At 40.1% G+C, this 24,313-nt stretch overlaps 1 protein-coding gene across 2 annotated transcripts in view; it reads left to right on the top strand.

Moving 5' to 3' along the window:
* Window positions 1-24,313, top strand: part of CACHD1 (cache domain containing 1) — a 222,680-nt gene that overhangs the window by 182,691 nt on the left and 15,676 nt on the right. For both annotated transcript variants that reach the window (XM_057717419.1, XM_057717428.1), the window contains exons 13-19: window positions 1,120-1,288; window positions 6,416-6,558; window positions 7,231-7,412; window positions 8,296-8,406; window positions 21,082-21,204; window positions 22,358-22,457; window positions 22,550-22,666. In XM_057717419.1, the coding sequence (XP_057573402.1) occupies window positions 1,120-1,288; window positions 6,416-6,558; window positions 7,231-7,412; window positions 8,296-8,406; window positions 21,082-21,204; window positions 22,358-22,457; window positions 22,550-22,666 (945 nt within the window). The remainder of the gene's footprint in view (window positions 1-1,119; window positions 1,289-6,415; window positions 6,559-7,230; window positions 7,413-8,295; window positions 8,407-21,081; window positions 21,205-22,357; window positions 22,458-22,549; window positions 22,667-24,313) is intronic.

Genomic DNA, 24,313 nt, shown 5'->3' with positions numbered 1-24,313 from the left:
AAATGCCACTTCAGAACACTCTGTCACTTTCTAATTTGTTGGGTGGAGGAAGAGGATTAAATTTGCTAATCTAATTGAATATCCTTGGCAGCAATACTTGAAAGCAATTCCAGGAAGATACACATTTCCCCTGTGTTTAAAAAGATTCTGCAACCATCCTCATAAACCCTACATTATACTTAACTCTGACTTGCCTAGTTAAAAAATTTCTCCTTGTTCGTTAAGGAAATCCTTTGAGCTGCTTTGGTTCTGACCATCTTTTAGTTCTGACTTAGATGGTTACTACCCTTTTCATTTATTTGTAAACCATCTTTTAAATAGATTCTGTTCATCTCATAATAGAATGGACATACAGAAGTATGGCTTTCTTGTATTTTTAAGTCAAGGAGCTAGAACCAAGTAGCTTGACTTGGCTTTTGATTCATTAGTGGACATTTTTCCCATGAAATTTTATTCAAGCATCTATTTCTAGGAGGAAAGTGAATTTGAAAATACTCCTGTCTCTACATAGGAGCTTAAATTAGGCCAAGCTATAACACACTTGCCTTTCCTGGTCTGAAAGGACAAGTCAGGCCAGCTTTGCAAGGGAGGATTTGCACTCTTCATGAGTTTGAGATCCTAGTCACCTCCAACCAAGAGTAAAGAGTTTGCTGGGAATAGAGCGAGTAAACCCCATTCTGTGTGAGCCGTGTTATATGGGTTCATAATTGGCATTTAAAATAGTCAATTCTCGGAACACTCATTGCGAAACTATATATTTTAAAACCCAAACAGAAATAAATGTTGTGTTCTTATGCCATGTTCCAGCTTGTATCCATTAGCTTAAATAAACAGAAGAGGACTAGGGTTACTGTTTCAAAGGGACCATTTTCTGATCCCTTCATCAGCTCCATGATTTTCTGTTACATTAATTTCCTTTGATCAGAAAGGAAAATAAAGAAAGGAAAAGAGAAAATATAATCTTTTGCTAGAGCCATTTTCTATTACCTCATCTTCATGTCTTTCCTTCACTCATCAAATTTTTTTCTATGACAGAGAGAGCAGAAAATAATGTAGGCAAAGTCACTATCCCCAGGAACCTTCATTTTCTGTATTAGAATTTCTTTCTTGATTTTCCAGGTACAAGACACTTCCTTCATTCTCTGTATTGTGGTGATACAACCGGAAATACCTGTCAAACAACTGAAGAACCTCAACACTGTTCCCAGCAGCAAGCTGCTGTACCATCGGCTGGACCTCCTAGGCCAGCCTAGTGCTTGCCTCCACTTCAAACAGCTGGCCACTCTAGGTAAAGCCCTGGTGCTTCTCAGCTTCCTTTGTGGTCTTCCTCCTAGCAGCTCACCATGAGTACCAGTTTGAATTAAGATGTTGAATGCCTGCCGTGCCAGTATGGGGAAACAGATGTAAAGTCAATTTGTGGCCTTGCCTGGTATCAGGTTCTCCATCAGACACTGAGATGAGGATTTGTGGGTTGGTGGTTTATTAAAGATAAACTCTCAGAAGAAACTAGTGAGGAAGTGAGGGAAACAGGATAAGGAAGGAGAAAGCAAGCAAGAGTTTGGTTTTAGGTGACATTCCAGCCTCAACCTAATCCTTTAGAGGGGCTTTGGAGTGTAAATTACATTGCAGAGTTTGCCCAGACTCAAGAAAGGGAGCTGAACTTTTGTATTCCTCAGTCACTTTCAGCTTTCTGCTAGTGGTGGGCAAAGGACATCCATCAGAGAGAGTGGCAGGTATGGCCCACGAGAGGCAAGCACACAGATATGGGGATACAGGGATACAGGGTAGAAGGTGGAGAAATGGTGAAGGATCCAACGGTACCATAGTTAAATATCTATATAGCATATCTGTGTCTATCACAGGTTGTGAACTTCAAAAGAGCTTACAAAATAGGCAAATAACTCAAAGGAAGCAAAAGGGAATTTATATTTGTTTTTTGTTTGTTTTTTTGTGGGGTTTTTTTTTTTTTCTTTTTTTTTCTTATTTTTGGCTATGTTGGGTCTTCGTTGCATGCAGGCTTCCTCTAGTTGCGGTGAGCGGGGGCTACTCTTTGTTGAGGTGCACAGACTTCTCATTGTGGTAGCTTCTCTTGTTGCAGAGAATGGCCTCTAGGCACACGGGCTTCAGTAGCTACAGCACGCAGGGTCAGTAGTTGTGGTGCATGGGCTCAGTAGTTGTGGCACATGGGCTCTAGAGCACAGGCTCGGTAGTTGTGGCACACGGGCTTAGTTGTTCCACAGTATGTGGGATCTTCCCCAGCCAGGGCTCAAACCCGTGTCCCCTGCATTGGCAGGCGGATTCTCAATCACTGCGCCACCAGGGAAGTCCGGGAATTTACATTTGTTGTGTGCATAGTATTTACATTCATCATCTGAGTTGACCTATTACAGATGAGGACATTTGGATTTATCGAAATACGTAACTTATCCAAGGTAACACAGAAAGTAGCAAGGCTGAGATGTGGTTCATGCTTCTCCCATGCCTGATTTGCCCCTTTCATTGCATGCCGCCATGTGCCAGGCACATACTAGGCATCTGTGGTATATGTTGTCAGTACATCACAGTGTACTACAGTACTTTAAAACAGGTATTCTCTTTTTCACTGTTGAAAATAGAGTTTAAAAAGTGAATAAGAATCATTAGACAACTGGAAAACTGAGTCGATGGGGCACAGATGGGAAGAAGATCAAAGATAGAAGTCACGAGTCTCTAGGTTCCAAATGAGAGCACATGTGTTCGGGTTTCTCTTTTAAATTCCATCCTATAGAGTTTCTGCCTGGATATGAGATCAAGAGAGCAGGCCAGCCTAAGTAGCCTCATCGATGACACACTCCAGCAGTGTGGACAACTTGGAGAGGGCCAGAAATGTCAACTTGGATTTTACATTTGTTGTAATTTAGGTTTGAGGGGGTGCAAGGGGGTGCCTTCTGTTTCTATACAAAAGAGTATGTATGTCCTTTTATTTATATTTTTAAGAACTGCTTACAGAAAAGCTAAGATATGTGTAATTCTCTTAGCCTCTTTGGGAACAAGCTAAACAGTACTACACTACTGCTGGTAAAAATGAGGTCATCATTTTTTTTTTCATCTTTTTTTTTTTTAATGTTATTGAAGTATAGCTGATTTACAAGGTCACTCTTTAAATTTGAGACAGTGAAGTGCAGCAGATTTTCTTGATGAGGAAAAAGCTCAAGCCTGGATTTTTTCTTTCTTTCAGATAATTACTCATAGCTACACTGTGCAACACGGTAACCACTAGCCACCTGTGGCTATTGAGCACTTAGAATGTGGCTAGACCAACTTGACATTTACTGAGAGTATGAAATATATACTTAATTTTTTGTATTGATTACATGTTAAAGTGATAATGTTTTGGGTATATTGGATTCCATAAAGTTAACCTCTTTGGTTTTGCTTTTATTCACGTAGCTACTGGAAATTTTTGTATTACAATTGGGGATTGCATTGTATTTCATTTGGACATTGCTGCCTCACAGAGATGCCCAGAAAATGTAAAGCTTTATCAACTCGCGTAGTTTACACAGGACTGGTGGGCTGATCCTAAGGCACACACACAGACCTTATGCCAGTGTCTGACTTGCACTGGGTGCTGTTTCCACTGTACGAGCTTTGTTTCGGCTGTAGAACTCCCCCAGGGCAAAGTGTGGAGGGGTCACTGAGGGTAGTTTAGCAGCAGTTGGTAATGAAAGTAAAGCAGGATAATTGAAATATTTTTTAAAGGAAATGGATAATAAGGGAAACAATGTCAAATAAGTGGTTTCCATCTAGTTTCATTGATGATGGGGATTTTGGGGCAAGGTGTTAAGGATGTGTCAGAGCTCCCTTTAAGAAGGCTGAAGGAGGGGACATTGTCTTTCTTGGTGCACAAAGAGGCAAAGAGGAATTTTAAAAGAGTACATCATCCAGTGCAGTTAAGTACACAAGTCTGTAGGTAAGTACAGTGTCTTATGTATATAAGAGCTATGTGTCTGGCTCCTAGCCATAAAGCTTTGGGTCCTGTAACTTGGTTTTTTCTCTCCTTCGATCCATGTCGCTACAAGAAAGGCCCACTCCCCAAGTTGTCTCTTCTTCCCTTCCTCTGGCCCAACTCTTTTGTCCCTGAGATGTTTCGTATATTATTGTGTTGTTCTAATATTATTGTTTTCCTCTTTTTTTCTTTATTCTTGTTTCTCCAGCTGGGTCCTGAGCTCCTTGAGTTCTGGGGCAGCCCTTTCTCTCTGGCACATCCTTACACAGAGGGCCACATGAGCCTGTGGACATGAGTTCGCTGCTAGGCAGCCTAACCTTTCTAAGCCTCTGACTTTCTTTTCCTTGATAAAATATAATAATCATCTCCCAGGCCATACCATGATAATATGAGAGCTAAAAGAGACATCACATTACTGGAAGCATTGTCTTCTCTGGCAAAGGAAGACTAGGTAATTCTGACCCATCCTATTGGGTTCAACCAAAAATCCTGGATGGAACCTTTTAAAAATCTTTTCAAAAAGCAATCAAACAACTAACCTAATTGGTAGTGGACCAAAGTCCAGGAGAATATAAGAAACCAGCGAAGAAAGCCAACACCTAAAGCTGCTTTTACAGTGCACACATTTAACAATCCAGAAGAAACAACTGTGAAGTTAAATTGTGCTTTAGGTGGCTTCTTAGGGCTAGGGAGAGAGGCAAAAATCACATCCAAAGTCACCAAAAGGTGGAGACTAATGAGTAAAACTGCTCCCTTCTACCCACCCCCCCACCCCGCCACACACACACACATGCATGCTTTTAGCAGAGGTCCCAAAGGACTACATCTTTAGCGTAAGGGGTAATTGGAACTAAATCAGCCCTTAACATGGGATTGCTGTTGTCTGAGTCATCTAAGGAACCTCAGGTGTTCACTCATGGTGGTCTGGTTGAATACCAAAGTCTCCCAGTATAGCACTTAGCCCAGTTTCCTGCCTCCTCACTGGGAACAGTTTCCACCTTACCATGCTGCCTCATCTTGGGGTGTGGCACAACAATCCTTTCTGGAGGAAGATATTCCTCAGCATTTCCTACAAATTTGTTTGTAAGTACAGTGTCCAATAAGAAATAACCAGGCCACAAGGAAACAAGACCAAAGGAATAGAAAAGGACCCACAGATTTAAATGAGATAGGGCATATGATAGTGCTTTCCAAAGCTTTTAAAAATATATGTCTTGGGACTCCCTAGGTGGTGCAGTGGTTAGAATCCTCCTGCCAATGCAGGGGACATGGGTTTGATCCCTGCTCCAGGAAGATCCCACATGCTGTGGAGCAACTAAGCCTGTGAGCCACAACTATTGAGGCTGCACTCTAGAGCCCATGAGCCACAACTATTGAGCCCACGTGCCACAACTACTGAAGCCTGAGAGCCTAGAGCCCGTGCTCTGCAATCAAAGAAGCCACCACAGTGAGGAGCCTGTGCACCGAAATGAAGAGTAGGCCCCACTAGCCACAACTAGAGAAAGCCCGTGTGCAGCAACAAAGACCCAATGCAGCGAATAGATAGATAGATGGATAGATAGATAGATAAATAAAATTTTTAAAATTATTTAAAAAAAAATAAAAATATATGACTGAAGGGTAAAATTTCAAAAGACAAAAATGTAGTGTTTTTGTTTCATAATGTAATTCATTGCAAACATCTCTTGTCTTAGAGAACTGGGCTTTTCCTCTTAGAGAAGACCAACAATTAAATACGTGTATACTAACTACTCCATTCCCATAGATTTTGTTTATACCATGTTTGGCTATCCCCATCTGTGAGAATAATTGTTTTTAGTTGATTTTTGTGTTGACTCCATGATTCCATTTTGCTTTTTCCCTTGATAATCATAAACTAATATGAATAGTAAAAGTTAACACAGAAGCACTTGACTTGGACAAGCACTGTTTTAAATGTTACATTTATTAACTCACCTGCTTTGCATATATTAACTAACGTAACTCTCACCATAACTCCATAAAGTTGGCGCTGCTCTTTCCCCCATTCTGCAGGTCAGAAAAGTATCACATGTGGTATAACTTGCCCAGCATCACATAGCCAGGGAATGGTGGAGCCCAGGTTCAGCCCAGTCTGGCTCCATGTCATATGCTGCCTCCCCGATCCTAATAAGTGTAAGGTATTACATGTGGATCTGAGATATGTTGAACTTTTGCCATTCTCAGCCCTTGTATCTCTTCAGGTTGACTCAGGACTGTAAGCTCCCTGCAGGGAGAGGATCTGACTTTTTTCCTTCCCAGCTCCTTCCAGTGTGGAGTTCTTTGCTTTCCTTAGGGAAGACTTGGAGCCACCACAGCTGACAGATGGGCAGAGCCTTAGCCATGCTTTTGTTCGGGCCTGAGATGCAGGCTCTGTTCTCAGGCCTGCTTTGTTTGCTTCTCTTTCAGAAAGTCCAACCGTCATGCTGTCTGCTGGCAGCTTTTCCTCCCCCTACGAGCACCTCAGCCAGCCGGAGACAAAGCGCATGGTGGAGCACTACACAGCCTATCTCAGCGACAACACCCGCCTCATTGCTAACCCAGGGCTCAAAGTGAGTGCTGTCCCAGGGCTGCATTTCTGCTGCGCCCCTCCACAGGCCCGGGAGGGGGTTCTGGCAGCGAACCTTTGAAGTGGGAAGCCGAGCTCTGGATCTGTGCCTCTCAGCTGGAGAGCCAGAAAGACAGAGTGTGTGGCCCAGGGGAGGCTGGCCGGCGAGGACCCTTGTGATGGATTAAGAAGCCCTGTGGGCCAGATGAAGAATCTCTTTCAGGCCTTAGATACACTAGGGGCTTTCTAGGTAGGGGGGTGTGAGTTAGAGACCAATGAAACTTTCCCAGCCCCATTTTCCCCAGGGGGATGAAGTAAAGTGCCCCTACTATCTGATGAGATAAATATGATGAAGTTTAAGAAGCAGAGATTTAGGGGAGGGTGTGTGTGTGTTTGTATGTGTGTGTATTTAATGCTGCAAGATAGGATCGCTCCTCTTAAAGGCAGAAAGCCTAGCGAGGATGAACAAGTGAGTAAATCTCACATCCACTGGCTATATTTCAGGAAGCTTTTGTTTTCACCAAGTTTGGCTGTATCCATCTGCTGTGGAAAGATTTTTAAGAAGTAATTGGGCTTGGCTTCTCTGCAAGAGAGCTTTGGGAAGCTCTGCCAGCAGGCCACTCTCTTTTCATGTGAGTCTTAAAGGATCCCCGCTATGTCTTCCTTTGTTTCCCAGTTCTCTGTCAGAAATGAAGTAATGGCTACCAGCCACGTCACAGATGAATGGATGACACAAATGGAAATGAGTAGCCTGAACACTTACATTGTCCGCCGTTACATAGCAACACCCAATGGCGTCCTCAGAATGTATCCTGGTTCCCTCATGGACAAAGCATTTGATCCCACTAGGAGACAATGGTGAGTTTTAGGGGCTTCCATTATCAAAGGGTCCCCCCCCAGTCCTGGAGAGACATGATAAGTGCACCCAGTAAAGCAACTTCGGGCAGTCGTATCTAAAGAAGATACTTTTCATGGCAGTAAAGATATGTTTCTGGATCGTTTTTTAAATGTAGTATTAAGAACAGCTTTGTGGGCTTCCTCTGTCTGCAATGCTTTTACCTCGTCATTGAACTTTTGAGACTGAAGTGCTTTATACTCGGCCATTTCAATTCCCAGTGGTTTGATTCCCACCTTGTATGCAGCGTGTCCGCAGTGGGTGTGCTTCATGCCACTGCGTGTGATGGTGGCATCAAGTGACGGCTCATATGTGACCTGTGAAAAATGAACACATGTAAACCAGAGAACAATTTTTACTTCTGGGCTTCATTTTCACCCTGATTTTCAAAAGCAAAAGCTAGTCAGGTGGTATAGCCAGGGGGCAACCTGAGCATAAAAACAGAATTTCGAGTCTTGCACTGCTTAGGAACTGAATCACTCACAAGTTGCCTATTTTTAATGCCTGTTTCCCCGCCCTTACCAATCCAGGTCGCATTTTTATGTGCCAAATTACATTTGTTTCTACTTCATTTACTAATTTTTGTTTTAGCCTCAAGCATCTATACTATAGATCTTATTAAAAGTTCACATATATCCTGAGTTCAGTGTCTTTTTTTAAAGAAAATTTCAGATTTTTCTTGATCTCTCGTGTTGATGCTACACTCAGACATAACAGGAATCCTTTTGAATTTGAGTGTAACATAAGCACAGTTTATATTTTTAGGGGTACAAGCTCACTTTTCTTTGAAATGTACGAAGCTGTTGTTCATTCCCTAACTTAATGATCTTCTCTGGTCTCCATTAGGTATCTCCATGCAGTAGCTAATCCAGGTTTGATTTCCTTGACTGGCCCTTACTTAGATGTTGGAGGGGCTGGCTATGTGGTGACCATCAGTCATACAATTCATTCATCCAGGTAATATTTCAACTAATTTTATACTTATTTTTTTAAACACATCAAGGATATTTTGAAAATTTGAATAGAATAGGAGACACAAACGATCAGTGGCAAAAGTATGACCTTTGATGTGGGGCAACCTGGAGTTTGAATATCTTCTCCTGTGTCATCTTGGATTTCTTGAGCTTCCTCCTGATGTCTGTAAAATGTGGGTAATATTACTTACCTCACAATGTCGTCCTGTGATTGAGTCAATCAAACGTGCTTAGCTGGTCTGTGGCCATGGGGGTGCTTATGAAGAAGAAAAAGAAAGTTGTTAGATTCAGTAAAGCAGTTCCTAGAAATGCCAACCCTAAACCAGTCAAATAAATGGCACCAAGAGCCTGACGATTATTATTATCAGAGATTGTTTTCCCAAGCAAGGAGTAGTTTTAGTGGAGGAAAAAAAGTATCGACATGAGATTTTTACCTCTTATATTTGGGTCTATTTGGAATTATATAGAAGTTTGTTGTTGTTGTTATGGTTTTGTTGCTGTTTTTACTTCATCCTAGCACTCTCTTGAGAAATGAAAAGGCATTTTGTTTATTTATTTATTTATTTTATTGGCTGTGTTGGGTCTTTTTTGCTGTGCGCGGGCTTTCTTTAGTTGCGGTGAGTGGGGGCTACTCTTCGTCATGGTGCACGGTCTTCTCATTGCCGTGGCTTCTCTTGTTGCAGAGCACAGGCTCTAGGCGTGTGGGCTTCAGTAGTTGTAGCACATGGGCTCAATAGTTGTGGCTCACGGGCTCTAAAGCACAGGCTCAATAGTTGTGGCGCACAGGCTTAGTTGCTCCGCGGCATGGGGGATCTTCCTGGAGCAGGGATCGAACCCCTGTCCCCTGCATGGGCAGGCAGATTCTTAACCACTGTGCCACCTAGGAAGCCCGAAAAGGCATTCTGAAAACTGATTTTCCAAGAGTGCTATAAAATGTCAGGATTACTGTAAATATATTTAGGGTGCTGTATATTTCAGGCTTTTGAGGTTTCAGTATTTAAGCTACAAATGTCAGTGAAATGTTGGGTAGAGAGGCAAGTCAAACACATTGTTTTAATCCCTTCATTATACAAATTGCTATTTTTCCCTAGCAACCAGTAAAAACCATATCTTGGCTGCTATCTATAATGATGCCTTAAAATTTATGAGAGACAGATTTTCTTGCTTAACTTTATGCTTCTCACTGGTGCTCATTATATATCAAATGATTGACATTTAGCAGAATTCTTCTAACACTAGTTCATTGGTACAGGAATCGGGAAGCAGTGCTGTGTGGAATTTCAATATCATGACCTGTGTCTCCATGGCAGGCAGGGCCCTGCTGCCAGCCAAGTATTGATTTCTTTTCAGGACATGCTATCTGTTCGGCTCCATCACATATAAACAAGTAAACATTCTTTTAGAACAGACTTTAACAGACCATCTACAAGGCATACACCTTCTATTGTCTGAATAGCAACACTTGTCATTCCTTCCGTGTAGTCTAATCAGTTGAGAAAAAGTAAACAAAGGTGGCTTCTTTGAGGGGACAGCAGTCACCTTGGTCTTTGATGACAAGGACGTGGGCTGGAATTGGGATCTTAAAGAGGTTGCTGGGGGAGCAGGGAGAGAATGCCTACCCATGTGTGTCTTCCTTAGTCTTTGACAGGCCATCCAACTGCTCCCACCTGCCACTTGTTATCAAGAGCCATTAACTTTTCCTCCTATACAGTATGCTTTCTGTTGTGGGGGAGAGGGAGGGGGTCATGGAGCGGGGCAGATTTTTATGCTCGTACACATGTTTTTGTTAGAATTTGAATGGATGGAAGAATATTAATTTAGTTTATTTATAAACATTTACGGTGTCAGCCCAAATGAAGTATGATGGAAATATGATGGGCTTTCAAGTTAGAAGAAACCTGGGTTCAATGTCCTTATTCGGTTACTGTTTGTAGTGTATTTAGCCCACACAAGTTTCGCTCTTTGAGTTTAACAAGAGTTAAGCAGCCCTTTAAATCCTGGATCCTGTCCATCACTCAATGAGAGTGTATTCCAGGAATAAGCTCTTGCCTTGGATCAATAGTTAGTCCCGTGGACTTGATCATTTGAACATTTCCCTTAGCTGAGCATGTTTTTATTATTTAAAGCCATCTAGACGAAGTGAGAGAGTAGCATTGACATATATACACTACCAAATATCAAATAGACAGCTAGTGGGAAGTTGCTACAGAGCACAGGGAGATCAGCTTGATGCTTTGTGACGACCTAGAGAGGGGTGGGAGAGGGATGGTGGGAAGGAGGCTCAAGAGGGAGGGGATATGGGGGTATATGTATACATATAGCTGATTGACTTTGTGGCACAGTAGGAACTAACACAACGCTGTAAAACGATTATACTCCAATAAAGATGGGGGGAAAAAGGCATCTGTTTCATTCACCATAGTCTAGAATGCAAGTCAACTACTGCTTCTGGTTTTCAACCAAAGCAACTCTAGCTTTAATGGGTATATTCATAGGTGGGTTCTGCAAAGGTACTTTTTTCAAATGATTACCAGTGTTTCTGCCCTCGAGTGCCAAGCTGACAACCTGCCCTCCTCCTAAGATGTGATTCTACTCTGAAAAAGCAGTTTTGTCATTTACTGTCTGTATGACTATTAATAGGTTCCTTTTTGCCTTGGTTTCCTCACCTGTGAAAGAGAGATATTAGGACCTATCTCAAATGATTATTTAAAAATTACTTTAAATAACATATGTGAGGCTCCTAGAACAGTGTGTGGCCCATGGTAAGGGCTCAGTAAATGTTAAATACTTTTATTATTATTTTCCATCACTCTGACCCTCATATGTAAAACACAGGTAACAATGCCCAGGTTGAACTGATACGATGAAAATTAGAGATAATGCGTGTAAAAGGCATAGCGCTGTACTTGCCAATGTCAAGTCCCCAGTAAATGGTAGTTATTTTTATTATCATGCTATTCATGCTTTAAATTTCTGGCATTTTAATGGGTCAGAAGAGAGGACTTAAGCTAATGTTCAACTTGTCATGAAGCACTCTAATTCTCTGCTGGTTTACAGAAGCGGTTGGGATGAGAGCTTGAGGACAGGTGTTTCAGTGCTCACTGATCAGTTACACAGTTATAGTAACTGTGCTGTGATTCTTTTGTCAGCATTACTAGTGGCCTGAGGATCTAGGTGTGCATTCTTAGGAGGATGATAATGTAGAAGAGATGATGAAGTACAGTCAATGATTAAGGAGCTGGTCAGACAAGTCTTTGGCAGTGAAAATCTCCCCAAAGCGCTGCAAACAGCATGGACCATTGTACTGAGAAATGCAGGCTTGTTTTGATTTTTCTATGGTATTCTTTACAAGTTGCTATGGTAACATGTACTTTTTTTTTTTTTAAATGCAGGTGAAAATATGAATGCTAGACTTCCATGGGCAATATATATGCTTTCACTTCAGCACGTTTGTCATAAACGGGGGCAGATGGCAGTCATACAGGGGAATTTTTTATTTTTAACTTTTTATTTTTTAATTTTTTTACAATAAAATGCATATATTTAGAGTGTACAATTTGGTATCCCAATCTCCCAATTCATTTCCCCCCAACCCTCCCTGTTTTCCCCACTTAGTGTCCATATGTTTGTTCTCTACATCTGTGTCTCTATTTCTGCCTTGCAAACCAGTTGATTTGTACCATTTTTCTATAGTCCACATATATGTGTTAATATACAATATTTGTTTTTCTCTTTCTGACTCACTTCACTCTGTATGACAGTCTCTAGGTCCATCCATGTCTCTAAAAATATCCCAGTTTCATTGCTTTTTACAACTGAGTAATATTCTATTGTATGTATGTACCACATCTTCTTTATCCATTCATCTGTTGATGGACATTTAGGTTGCTGCCATGTCCTGGCTATTGTAAATAGTGCTGCAATGAACATTGGAGTGCATGTGTCTTTTTGAATTGTGGTGTTGTCTGGGGATATGCCCAGGAGTGGGATTGCTGGGTCATATGGTAGTTCTATTTTTAGTTTTACAAGGAACCTCCATACTGTTCTCCATAGTGGCTGTATCAGTTTACATTCCCACCAGCAATGCAAGAGCGTTCCTTTTTCTCCACACCCTCTCCAGCATTTACTGTTTGTAGATTTTCTGATGATGCCCATTCTGACCGGTGTGAGGTGATACCTCATTGTCGTTTTGATTTGCATTTCTCTAATAATTAGTGATGTTGAGCAGCTTTCCATGTGCCTCTTGGCCATCCGTATGTCTTCTTTGGAGAAATGTCTATTTAGGTCTTCTGCCCATTTTTTGATTGGGTTGTTTGCTTTTTGATATTGAGCTGGATGAACTGTTTATATATTTTGGAGATTAATCCTTTGTCTGTTGATTCGTTTGCAAATATTTTCTCCCATTCTGAGGGTTGTCTTTTCGTCTTGCTTATAGTTTGCTTTGCTGTGCAGAAGCTTTGAAGTTTCATCAGGTCCCACTTATTTATTTTTGTTCGTATTTCCATTATTCTAGGGGATGGATCAGAAAAGAGCTTGCTGTTATTTACGTCAGAGTGTTCTTCCTATGTTTTCCTCTAGGAGTTTTATAGTGTCTGGCCTTACATGCAGGTCTTTTATCCATTTTGAGTTTATTTTTGTGTATGGTGTTAGGAAGTGTTCTGATTTCATTCTTTTACACGTAGCTGTCCAGTTTTCCCAGCACCACTTATTGAAGAGGCTGCCTTTTCTCCATTGTGTATCCTTGCCTCCTTTGTCATAGATTAGTTGACTGTAGTTTATCTCTGGGATTTTAATCCTGTTCCATTGATCTATATTTCTCTTTTTGTGCCAGTACCATACTGTCTTGATCACTGTAGCCTTGTAGTATAGCCTGAAGTCAGGAAGCCTGATTCCACCAACTCCATCTTTCCTTCTCAAGATTGCTTTGGCTATTCGGGGTCTTTTGCGTTTCCATACAAATGGTAAAATTTCTTGTTCTAGTTCTGTGAAAAATGCCATTGGTAATTTGATGGGATTACATTGAATCTGTAAATTGCTTTGGGTAGTATAGTCATTTTCACAATGTTGATTCTTACAATCCAAGAACATGGTATGTCCCTCCATCTGTTTGTGTCTTCTTTGATTTCTTTCATTAGTGTCTTATAGTTTTCTGAGTACAGGGCTTTTACCTCCTTGGTTAAGTTTATTCCTAGGTATTTTATTCTTTTTGTTGCAATGGTGAATGGGATTGTTTCCTTAATTTCCCTTTCTGATCTTTCATTGTTGGTGTATAGAAATGCAAGAGATTTCTGTGTGTTCATTTTGTATCCTGCAACTTTACCAAATTCATGGATTAGCTTGAGTAGTTTTCTGGTGGCATCTGTAGGATTTTCTATGTATAGTATCATGTCATCTGCAAACAGTGACAGTTTTACTTCTTTTCCAATTTGGATTCCTTTTATTTCTTTTTCTTCTCTGATTGCTGTGGCAAGGACTTCCAAAACTATGTTGAATAGTAGTGGCGAGAGTGGACATCCTTGTCTTGTTCCTAGTCTTAGAGGGAATGCTTCCAGTTTTTCCTCCATTGAGAATGATGTTTGCTGTGGGTTTGTCATATATGGCCTTTATTATGTTGAGATAGGTTCCCTCTATGCCCACCTTCTGGAGAGTTTTGATCATAAGTGGGTGTTGAATTTTGTCAAAAGCTTTTTCTGCATCTGTTGAGATGATCATGTGGTTTTTATCCTTCCGTTTGTTAACATGGTGTATCACGTTGATTGATTTGCATATATTAAAGACTCCTTGCATTCCAGGGATAAACCCCACTTGATCATGGTATATGGTCCTTTTAATGTGTTGTTGGATTCTGTTGGCTGGTAGTTTGTTGAGGATTTTTGCATCTAAATTCATCCGTGATATTGGTCTGTAGTTTTCTTTTTGTGTAGTATCTTTGTCTGGTTTTGGTATCAGGGTGATGGTGGCTTCATAAAATGAGTTTGGGAGTGTTTCTTCCTCTGCAATGTTTTGGAAGAGTTTGAGAAGGATGGGTATTAGCTCTTCTCTAAATGTTTGATAAAATTCACCTGTGAATCCATCTGGTCCTGGACTTTTGTTTGTTGGGAAATTTTTAATCACAGTTTCAATTTCATTCCTTGTGACTGGTCTGTTCATATTTTCCATGTCTTCCTGATTCAGTCTTGGAAGGTTATACCTTTCTAATAATCTGTCCATTTCATCCAGGTTGTCCATTTTATTGCCATATAGCTGCTTGTAGTAATCTCTTATGGTGCTTTTTATTTCTGTGGTGTCCATTGTAACTTCTCTTGTTTCATTTCTAATTTTATTGATTTGAATCCTCTCCCTCTTTTTCTTGATGAGTCTTGCTAGAGGTTCATCAATTTTATTTATCTTCTTAAAGAACCAGCTTTTAGTTTTATTGATTTTTGCTATTGGTTTCTTTGTCTCTATTTCATTTATTTCTGCTCTGATCTTTATGATTTCTCTCTGTCTACTCACTTTGGGTTTTGTTTGCTCTTCTTTCTCTAGTTTCTTTAGGTGTAAGGTTAGATTGTTTATTTGGGATGTTTCTTGTTTCTTGAGGTAGGATTGTATCACTATAAACTTCCCTCTTAGAACTGCCTTTGCTGCATCCCATAGGTTTTGGATCGTTGTGTTTTCATTGTCATTTGTCTCTAGGTATTTTTGATTTCCTCTTTGATTTCTTCAGTGATCTCTTGGTCATTTAGTAGCGTATTGTTTAGCCTCCATGTGTTTGTGTTTTTTGACAGTTTTTTTCCTGTAGTTGATTTCTAATCTCATAGTGTTGTGGTCAGAAAAGATGTTTGATATGATTTCAATTTTCTTGAATTTACCAAGGCTTGATTTATGACCCAAAATGTGATCTATCCTGGAGAATGTTCCATGTGCACTTGAGAAGAATGTGTAATCTGCTGTTTTTGGATGTAATGTCCTATAGATATCTATTAAATCAAGCTGATTTGTTGTGTCATTTAAAGCTTGTGTTTCCTTATAAATTTTCTGTGTGGATGATCTGTCCATTGGTGTCAGTGGGGTGTTAAAGTCCCCCACTATGATTGTGTTACTGTCGATTTCCTCTTTCATAGTTATTAGCATTTGCCTTATGTATTGAGGTGATCCTATACTGGGTGCATATATATTTGTAATTGTTATCTCTTCTTCTTGGATTGATCCATCAATCTTTATGTAGTGTCCTTTCTTGTCTCTTGTAACATTTTTTATTTTAAAGTCTATTTTATCTGATATGAGTATCGCTACTCCAGCTTTCTTTTGATTTCCATTTGCATGGAATATCTTTTTCCATCCCCTCACTTTCAGTCTGTATGTGTCCCTAGATTTGAAGTGGCCCTCTTGTAGGCAGCATGTATATGGGTCTTGTTTTTGTATTCATTCAGCCAGTCTGTGTCTTTTGGTTGGTGCATTTAGTCCATTTACATTCAAGGTGATTATTGATATATATGTTCCTATTACCATTTTCTTAATTGTTTTGTTGTTGTTTCTGTAGGTCCTTTTCTTCTCTTATGTTTCCCACTTAGAGAAGTTCCTTTAGCATTTGTTGTAAGGCTGGTTTGGTGGTGCTGAATTCTCTTAGCTGTTGCTTGTCTGAAAAGCTTTTGATTTCTCTGTTGAATCTGAATGAGATCCTTGCTGGGTAGAGTATTCTTGGTTGTAGGTTCTTCCCTGTCATCACTTGAAATATATCATGCCACTCCATTCTGGCTTGTAGAGTTTCTGCTGAGAAATCAGCTGTTAATCTTATGGGAGTTCCCTTCTATGTTATTTGTCGTTTCTCCCTTGTTGCTTTTAATAACTTTTCTCTGTCTTTAATTTTTGTCGATTTGACTACTATATGTCTTGGCGTGTTTCTCCTTGGGTTGATCCTGCCTGGGACACTCTGCGCTTCCTGGACTTGGGTAGCCATTTCCTTTCCCATGTTAGGGAAGTTTTCAACTATAATCTCTTCCAGTATTTTCTCAGGTCCTTTCTCTCTCTCTTCTCCTTCTGGGACCCCTATAATGTGAATGTTGGTGTGTTTAACATTGTCCCAGAGGTCTCTTAGGCTGTCTTCAGTTCTTTTCATTCTTTTTTCTTTATTCTTTTCCGCATCAGTGATGATCACCCTTCTGTCTTCCAGGTCACTTATTCGTCCTTCTGCCTCAGTTAATCTGCTAATGGTTCCTTCTAGTGTATTTTTCATTTCAGTTATTGTGTTGTATATCTCTGTTTGTTTGCTTTTTAATTCTTCATGTCTTTGGTAAACTTCTCTTGCAACTTTTCGATCTTTGCATCCAATCTTTTTCAAAGTCCTGGATCATCTTCACCATCATTATTCTGAATTCTTTTTCTGGAAGGGTGCCTAACTCCTTCATTTAGTTGTTTTTCTGGTGTTTTATCTTGTCCCTTCATCTGGTACAAAGTCTTTTGCCTTTTCATTTTCTCTTTCTGTGGCTGTGATTTTCAGTTCCACAAGATGAAATACTGCTGATACTGCTTGATTCTGCTGTCTGCCCTCTTGTGGAGGAAGCTGTCTAGGAGGCTCCTGGGTGCTTCCTGATGGGAGGGACTGATGGTGGGTTGGGCTGGGTGGGTGGAGCTCAGCAAAACTTTAATCTGATTTGGTGGGTGGAGCTCAGTGACACTTTAATCTGCTTGTCTGCCAAATGGTGGGGCTGTGTTCCCACCCTGGTGGGTGGTCGTTTGGCCTAAGACCACCCAGCACTGGAGCTTGCAGGCTCTTTGGTGGAGCTAATGGTGGACTCTGGAAGGGCTCATGCCAATGAGCATTTCTCAGAACCACTGCTGCCAGTGCCCCTGTCTCCTTGGTGAGCCACAGCTGCCCCCCACCTCTGCAGGCAACCCTCCAACACCAGCAGGTAGGTCTGGTTCAGTCTCCTGTGGGGTCACTGCTCCTTCCCCCTGGGTCCTGGTGAGCACACTGTTTTGTGTGCCCTCCAAGAGTGGAGTCTCCATTTCCCCCAGTCCTGTGGAGGTCCTGCAGTAAAATCCCACTGGCTTTCAAAGTCAGATTCTCTGGGGATTCCTCCTCCCATTGCTGGACCCCCAGGTTAGGAAGCCTGACATGGGGCTCAGAATCCTCCAGACTTCTGTGGTATAGCTGTTCTCCAGCTTGTGAGTCACCCACACAGCATTTATGGGATTTGATTTTAACGTGATTGCGCCCCTCCTACCATCTCATTGTGGCTTCTCCTTTGTCTCTGGATGTGGGGTGGTTTTTTTTGGTGAGTTCCAGTGTCTTTCTGTTGATGGTTTTTCAGCAGTTGTAATTCTGGTGCTCTTGCAAGAGGGAGTGAGTGCACGTCCTCCTACTCCGCCATCTTGATTCTTCTCCCATACAGGGGAATTTTAGAAACAAAATCCACTTGTCCCAAAAAAACCTGAATCGTATTTTTCACTGAGGCAGCTATAATATTATAGAAAGCACCAGATTTCATACTGGTCTCTAAATCATAAATAAAAAGTGATCAGTCTTCTTTAAGTCTTTTAACCATTCTAAACCTAATTTTTTGTTTATAAAATAGGAACTATAATTCCTTTCTGATGTCTTCACAGGAAATTTAGTAGATGATTGAAAATTGCTTGGAAACTCCTGAGTACCATGCATATCTAAGGAGGCAGAAAACCTATTGGTTAGAAATACATGCTTTGTAGTCGAAGGCACTGAGTTTAAATTCCTGCTTCTACTGGTTATTCACTGTGTGACTTTAGTCAAATACTTAATCTCCCAAGCTTCAGTTTTCTGGAAATAATGCCTCATAAGGTTTTTGTGAGAAATCATTGACATGATGTATTCAGATACCTACCAGAATGCCTATAAATTGTGAACATTCAGTAAATGGAAGCCATTACTATTAACCTAACGATGGCTATTGTTTAAACGCATCATGCTTTCCTAAACAAGCAAGAGAAGTTTAGACTTCTTTTGACTAATACTTCAGCAAAATATTATTTTCTACAATCATCCCATAAGGTAACTGAGTCTTGGATTTCTTCCATGGTAGCATTTAAGTTACTTAAGTAATAATAGGGGCTCTTATTGAGATAATAGCTTCTCAAAGACAATTCCACAGCATGGGCTTCCCGCATCCCATGCCAAAAACAGCTTTGACAGCAAAGCTCTGATAGAAATTTCATTATGGGTTAGGGTCCCTTTTTCTGGTTTTTTGTTTGTTTTGGGGGGTTTTTTTTGTTGGTTTGTTTTGAAAGGGTTGGGGGGGCAGGGTGAGTGGTGAGGGTTGGGTTAATATGTTAGTACCAATGTTAACAGTAACCAGGTAACCAGTTGTCTACATGGAAAAGCCAATTTCACTCCCAAGTTTTGATTTTTCCAAAAGAAGATTTTGCTTTGGAAAGTTTCTTCTGAGCTTTCCAATTACTGTTTTTAAGGAGTTTGTCAATAACGCCACCATTTTTCTTTGGGTATTTTCTTTGTAAAGAAATCAGATAGAACCCATTCACCAAAATTTACCTGTTAACAAGCATCACCAGTGAACATTTCAGAGCAGTCTGCGTATTTAACAGACCTAGACCATGCTAGGCAAGTCAGTGGGAAAATGCTCGTGCTGCTAATGGAATTAGAGGTGTTCATTTTACAGGCTAGTGTTATTAAACTAGAAATCAAAACCTGGCACCTCAACATGTTAATTGTTTTACTGTACCTTGTGAGGTTTTCACTCATAAATTCTAAACCAGTAACCAGTGTTTTTTTTTTTTTAGAACTGGTTTGTGTACATATTATAGTGATTATGGATACTAATTCAATGTAATTTATAATTTCCTATGTCAATATAAAAATGCATCACAGCCTTCTCAAACAGCTGAAGCAATATATTGTATATTGCCATATTGTCTGATGAAAGGGTTAAATTACTTCACCTCTTGCACTTTTAGATGCAAATCAGTTTTTCATTTTTGTAATAGAAAATTATTCATGTATTTTTACATCATTTGTTTTTCCTGACTGGTCAAAACCAAAAGGATATTCTGAAAAACAGCCAATGATTTTTTTTAGAATTAGCATCCCAAGCAGCATGCCGAAACATTACATTGAATATGGAAAAAAAAAAAAAAACCAAGTGTCCAAAAAAAAAGAAAAGAAATCAGGCAGGTAAATAATGGTACTGTTGGATGCTTGGAACATCCCATATTGACTGAAAATTATAGGATTTCACTGGTTAAGTTAACCCAAGCGCCTCCAATTACCCACGAACATAAACTAAAAACTTCTCAGTTCCAATGAGAAGTTTATGCTTGTGATATATATAGCAATTTCTCTGAAAGAATGAAAAGTTTACTCTCTGTCCAGGCCTGAGCTTTAAGCCCTGTTTAGTTTTCTTTAGAGTACCTTTTCCTTGTTGGGTAGTTTATCAGTATGTTAGGCAGCTTGCTAAGCGCTGTAAACATACTCTCTCATTTAATACCAGTAACAGTCTTTTGGTGTAAATACAATTATTAACCCCTTTTTCAGATAAGAAGACTGAGGCTTAGATAGGTTAAGTGGCATCCCAGGAGCCACATAGATAGACGTCAACAAGGCCATGGTTTGACCCCAGATCTGCTTGATTCCAGAGCTAAGAGGCTAGCAAGCACCATGTTGTACTGTCAAGCTTTATCTTCGCTGGTGCTCCTGTTTTTGAGAGTAGCATAGCAGAGTAGAGATAGAACTGGCCTATGAACCAGGAGAGTCTCGTTCTAGAATATGAGCTGGGTTTTGAGTTGAGCCAACTTTAGTGTTATAGAAAGAAAATGAAACATTGTTTTTACTGTTTTGTATGACCTAAAACTAATTCACCTTTGAGAGCTCTATAAAATGAGATGTATAGATTAATAGTTATTAATCTATAATAGATTTATCATTATCTATAAATAAATCTATAATAATAGATTTATCATTAACTATAAAATGAAGAAAATAATTAAGGACATCACTCAGACTCCTTGTCTAAAGGTTCCTTGTTGGAGACTGGTGGTTGCCAAGGGGGAGGTGTTGTGGGAGGGATGGATTGGGAGGTTGGGGTTAGCAGATGTAAGCTTTTATATAGCGAACGGATAAACAACAAGGTCCTACTGTATAGTGCAGAGAACTATATTCAATATCCTATGATAAGCCAAAATGGGAAAGAATATTTTAAAAAAGAATGTATATAGATCTATAACTGAATCACTTTGCTGTACAGCAGAAATTAACACAACATTTTTAAATCAACTATACTTCAATTAAAAAAAAAATTGAAGGAAAAAAAAGGTTCCTTGTTGGAAGGAACCCTAATAGCCACGCATTTAACCTCCCACCTGATGCCTATCCTTCCCCACCCCCATATTCTTGACAGAGAATAATCCTGTGGTTGTCTGAACATGTACAGTTAGGACTAGCGGTATTCCACAGCTGCCCATGTGTTGGGCTAGTCTTATTTGGGAAGTCCTACCTTTCATCTTAAACTTTTCTGTTATCAAATCTCCATGTTATACTAAGTTAGTCATTTAGTTAATTGTTTCTACAAGGGTGGAAAGTGCAGAGAACAGCAGGCATGTGTTTCTGATATCATACAATGTCCTTATGATTGAATATAGCTTTTGCCGTTAACACATGCCTCTTATTCTCACTGATCTTTTTCACATGAAGTACACAGCTGTCTTCGGGGCATACTGTGGCTGTGATGGGCATTGACTTCACGCTTAGATACTTCTACAAGGTTCTGATGGACTTATTACCAGTTTGTAATCAAGATGGTGGCAACAAAATAAGGTAAGCCCTTCAGGAACCCCATAGCGGCAAAATACAAAGAAAAAGATGCCAGGTTTCTCTAGTTGAATGCCAACCACATTGTCATAGTCAGCACTAGAAACTGAGTCCGTTGCCTGGGTGTTCTATTAAGGAAGTTTTTGTTCTTTTATTTTTCGAAGATGTATACTGTTTATGACTTAGACAAACAGATTTGGCTTCTATCAAGGAGAGAAACTGTGGCACAGAGTTCTCCAAAAGCTTTTGTTTCTCTAGGAGTCAGTAATTAGAGGTTTCCCATATCTTGGGTGCTAGAAAGACCAGAGGGTACTCTTGGGTAGTACTTTTGATGTGAACTTAGTTATTAAACCAAAGTCTTTGTGAGATTTTCAGACTCTTAGACTGTTCCTTTGTACATTTCCCCAGAAAGAGGCTCATGGAACCAAAAGTCTTTGCCGCCTGAATTTCAAAAGAACATGTCTGATCAAAGCAAGGGCATTCCCTTGATTTAATACAGGCCACTTTTAAAAATAGCTTTCTTATTTCTGTCTCATGGCCCATGCTTTATATCATTGCTAAATTTCACATTAGCCCTTATTGGGGAAATGCAGGATTCACAGCATGCTGTTACAACGAATGTAGAGTAAAATAGAGCAGGATGTAGTCTTGATCAAAGCAGTCCTAGCTTCACTTATTTAGTGCTTCCGTCAAATATATTTTTGTATGTCCTCTGTTGTAGTTTATGTATGTTTATCATTGAAAGAAGAAATTTTATGGTTTACTTAAAATTTGTGCCTGTAAATACGGAGAATCTCCCTACTACGTCTTTCAGAATCTCCCTCCCCAGAAAAAAGAAAAAACTTCCCACTGTATACATACTTGCAAAAGGTCTTTCAGCCCATTTTACTTAGTCTGTGTGTTCATGTTCTATATGAAGTATGCAAGTGACCTAAAAGTCAGGTGTAACTCTCTCACCTTAAACTGTATGCCGAGTGATCCGGTGCCTCGAGAATAACGTGTCTGTCGCCTGACTGCCGGCCTGCCTTCATTCTGTCCGTGCGTATTTATTGAGCACCTGAGATAAAAGCAATGTGTGTCAGGGCTAGCAGGATAAATGCTCTCCGAGAGCACAGAACAACAGCTTATGTGAATGAGGGATGTCACTGTCTTGGCACAGGTGCTTCATAATGGAGGACAGGGGTTATCTGGTGGCACATCCCACCCTCATTGACCCCAAAGGACATGCGCCCGTGGAACAGCAGCACATCACCCACAAGGTATCTGTTGTGAAGCTAGAGCCCAGTTCTCCGAGGGGCTGCAGCTCACTAATCACGTGGCTTCTGTCTTCTGTTCTGCTTGGCCTTGGTAGGAGCCCCTGGTAGCAAATGACATCCTGAACCACCCCAACTTTGTAAAGAAGAACCTGTGCAACAGCTTCAGTGACAGAACGGTCCAGAGGTTTTATAAATTCAACACGAGCCTTGTAGTAAGTGGATTCCTCAGTGCTCTCCTCTCCCACCCAGCTATGGGATTGCAGTGGAGTCATGGTTTGTGTCTGAATGGTAGTCACTCCCGGCTGTTTCGTCGCCTGGGAATTAGAGGGATAGGACACGACAGACTGTAGTCCAGCTCCCCAATTTGATGGTTGTGGGATATAAAGCCCAGAGTGGAGAAGTGAATGTTTTAAGGTCTCACACTTGGTATTTTGCTTTGGTTTTGTTTGTTTAAAGACTCACCCAATCTAAGCCCTTTGAAATGTCTGCGGAAGTCTGTTCCCACAGTCTTACATAAATACATGTGGCACCATGTGGTCCTCTCTTCCTTTCTTCTAAAGATCACTCAGTCTCCCTAAATTCCTGAAGCCAAATTAGGTTAGTTTTTGGTCATCCACCCTGTTAGATGAGAGCTCTCATGTAGATCATCCAAAAATAATTTATTTTTTTTAGCTTAGAATACTTTCTTATGATTTGAGATGCTACAGACTTTACCCAAATATGGTTAGAGATCTTAAAGATTAAAGATATACTTATTAATTTGTAAATAATCCTAGCTGAGAGAGATGGGTCATGACAGAACCAACATTCAAAAGGTTATTCACAAGAAGTAAATGAATTCACAGATCATTACATATATCAATAAAAAATAACCGTAAAGATGTATTGAGTTAGTACACCTGGAACTAACACAACATTGTAAATCAACCTATACGCTAATAAAAATTGTAAAAAGTAAATAAAAATTTATTAAAAATTAGCTTGAAGTTAAAAAAAAAGTTGAAAATCCTAAACAGTCTCAGAAAAAGAGATTGCAAAAACAATTGTGTAGGGGAATAGAAGAGTTTTAAGAATGAATATATTAATAGGACAGTGTGTTCAAAGCAAGGGAAGTCATTATTACTCTGTTCAGCCCCCGTGCTTCAGAGAAGCACTTTCTGTAAAGGAGACATTGACAAACATGATTGTAATCAGAGGGAGGCTGTCAGGTAAGATTGTCATAGGAGAGTCTGCCTTACTCGGTGTCTTCTGTCATTTGTATGATGATTTGTTGAGTCTTCAGCAGAAGTATACTAGAATACTCCAGTAGAAATTTTTAAGAAATGCAAATTTTAGTGGAATATGAATTAGAATAAATTCTTAATGGCCCAAGTTATTCCATAGTGGAATTGGGATATTCCTGGCTATTGGAGCTAACAGGCTGATAAGTGTATGTTATTGCTTATATTGTAAAGGTGGGCATCTTCCAGGCAGTGAAGAATTTTCCTAGACCTCTAAGGAACCATTCAGTGCCACGATGCTCAGTGTTAGGCTTATCCTTACCGTGCACACGTAATGGGTGACTGGCATGGAAATAAGCATAGGATTAAGTAATTGGCCTACAACATGTGACACGTGCAGAAAAAACGAACACACTCAACTTTACAATGCTGCTTTAGAATCTTTGGCTTTCAAATACTGCAGACATTTCACGAAGCCAGCTATCACATTTTCCTGTTATAGCATGAAGAAAGGATGCTTGCTTTAGTTGGATTGTTTAAATATTCTCGAGGCAGAAAACTGGCCTCTTAAGGAGTCTTTGGTTTTTTTAATAATTATATTATTCTAGAAGAAGAGAGGTTTGTTATCCAAGGGGAGAC

Source organism: Hippopotamus amphibius, chromosome 1, assembly GCF_030028045.1.
Source record: "Hippopotamus amphibius kiboko isolate mHipAmp2 chromosome 1, mHipAmp2.hap2, whole genome shotgun sequence".
NCBI classification, from domain to species: domain Eukaryota; kingdom Metazoa; phylum Chordata; class Mammalia; order Artiodactyla; family Hippopotamidae; genus Hippopotamus; species Hippopotamus amphibius.
The sequence above is the reverse complement of the archived record's forward strand: the minus strand, read 5'-3'. Positions and strand labels throughout refer to the sequence as shown.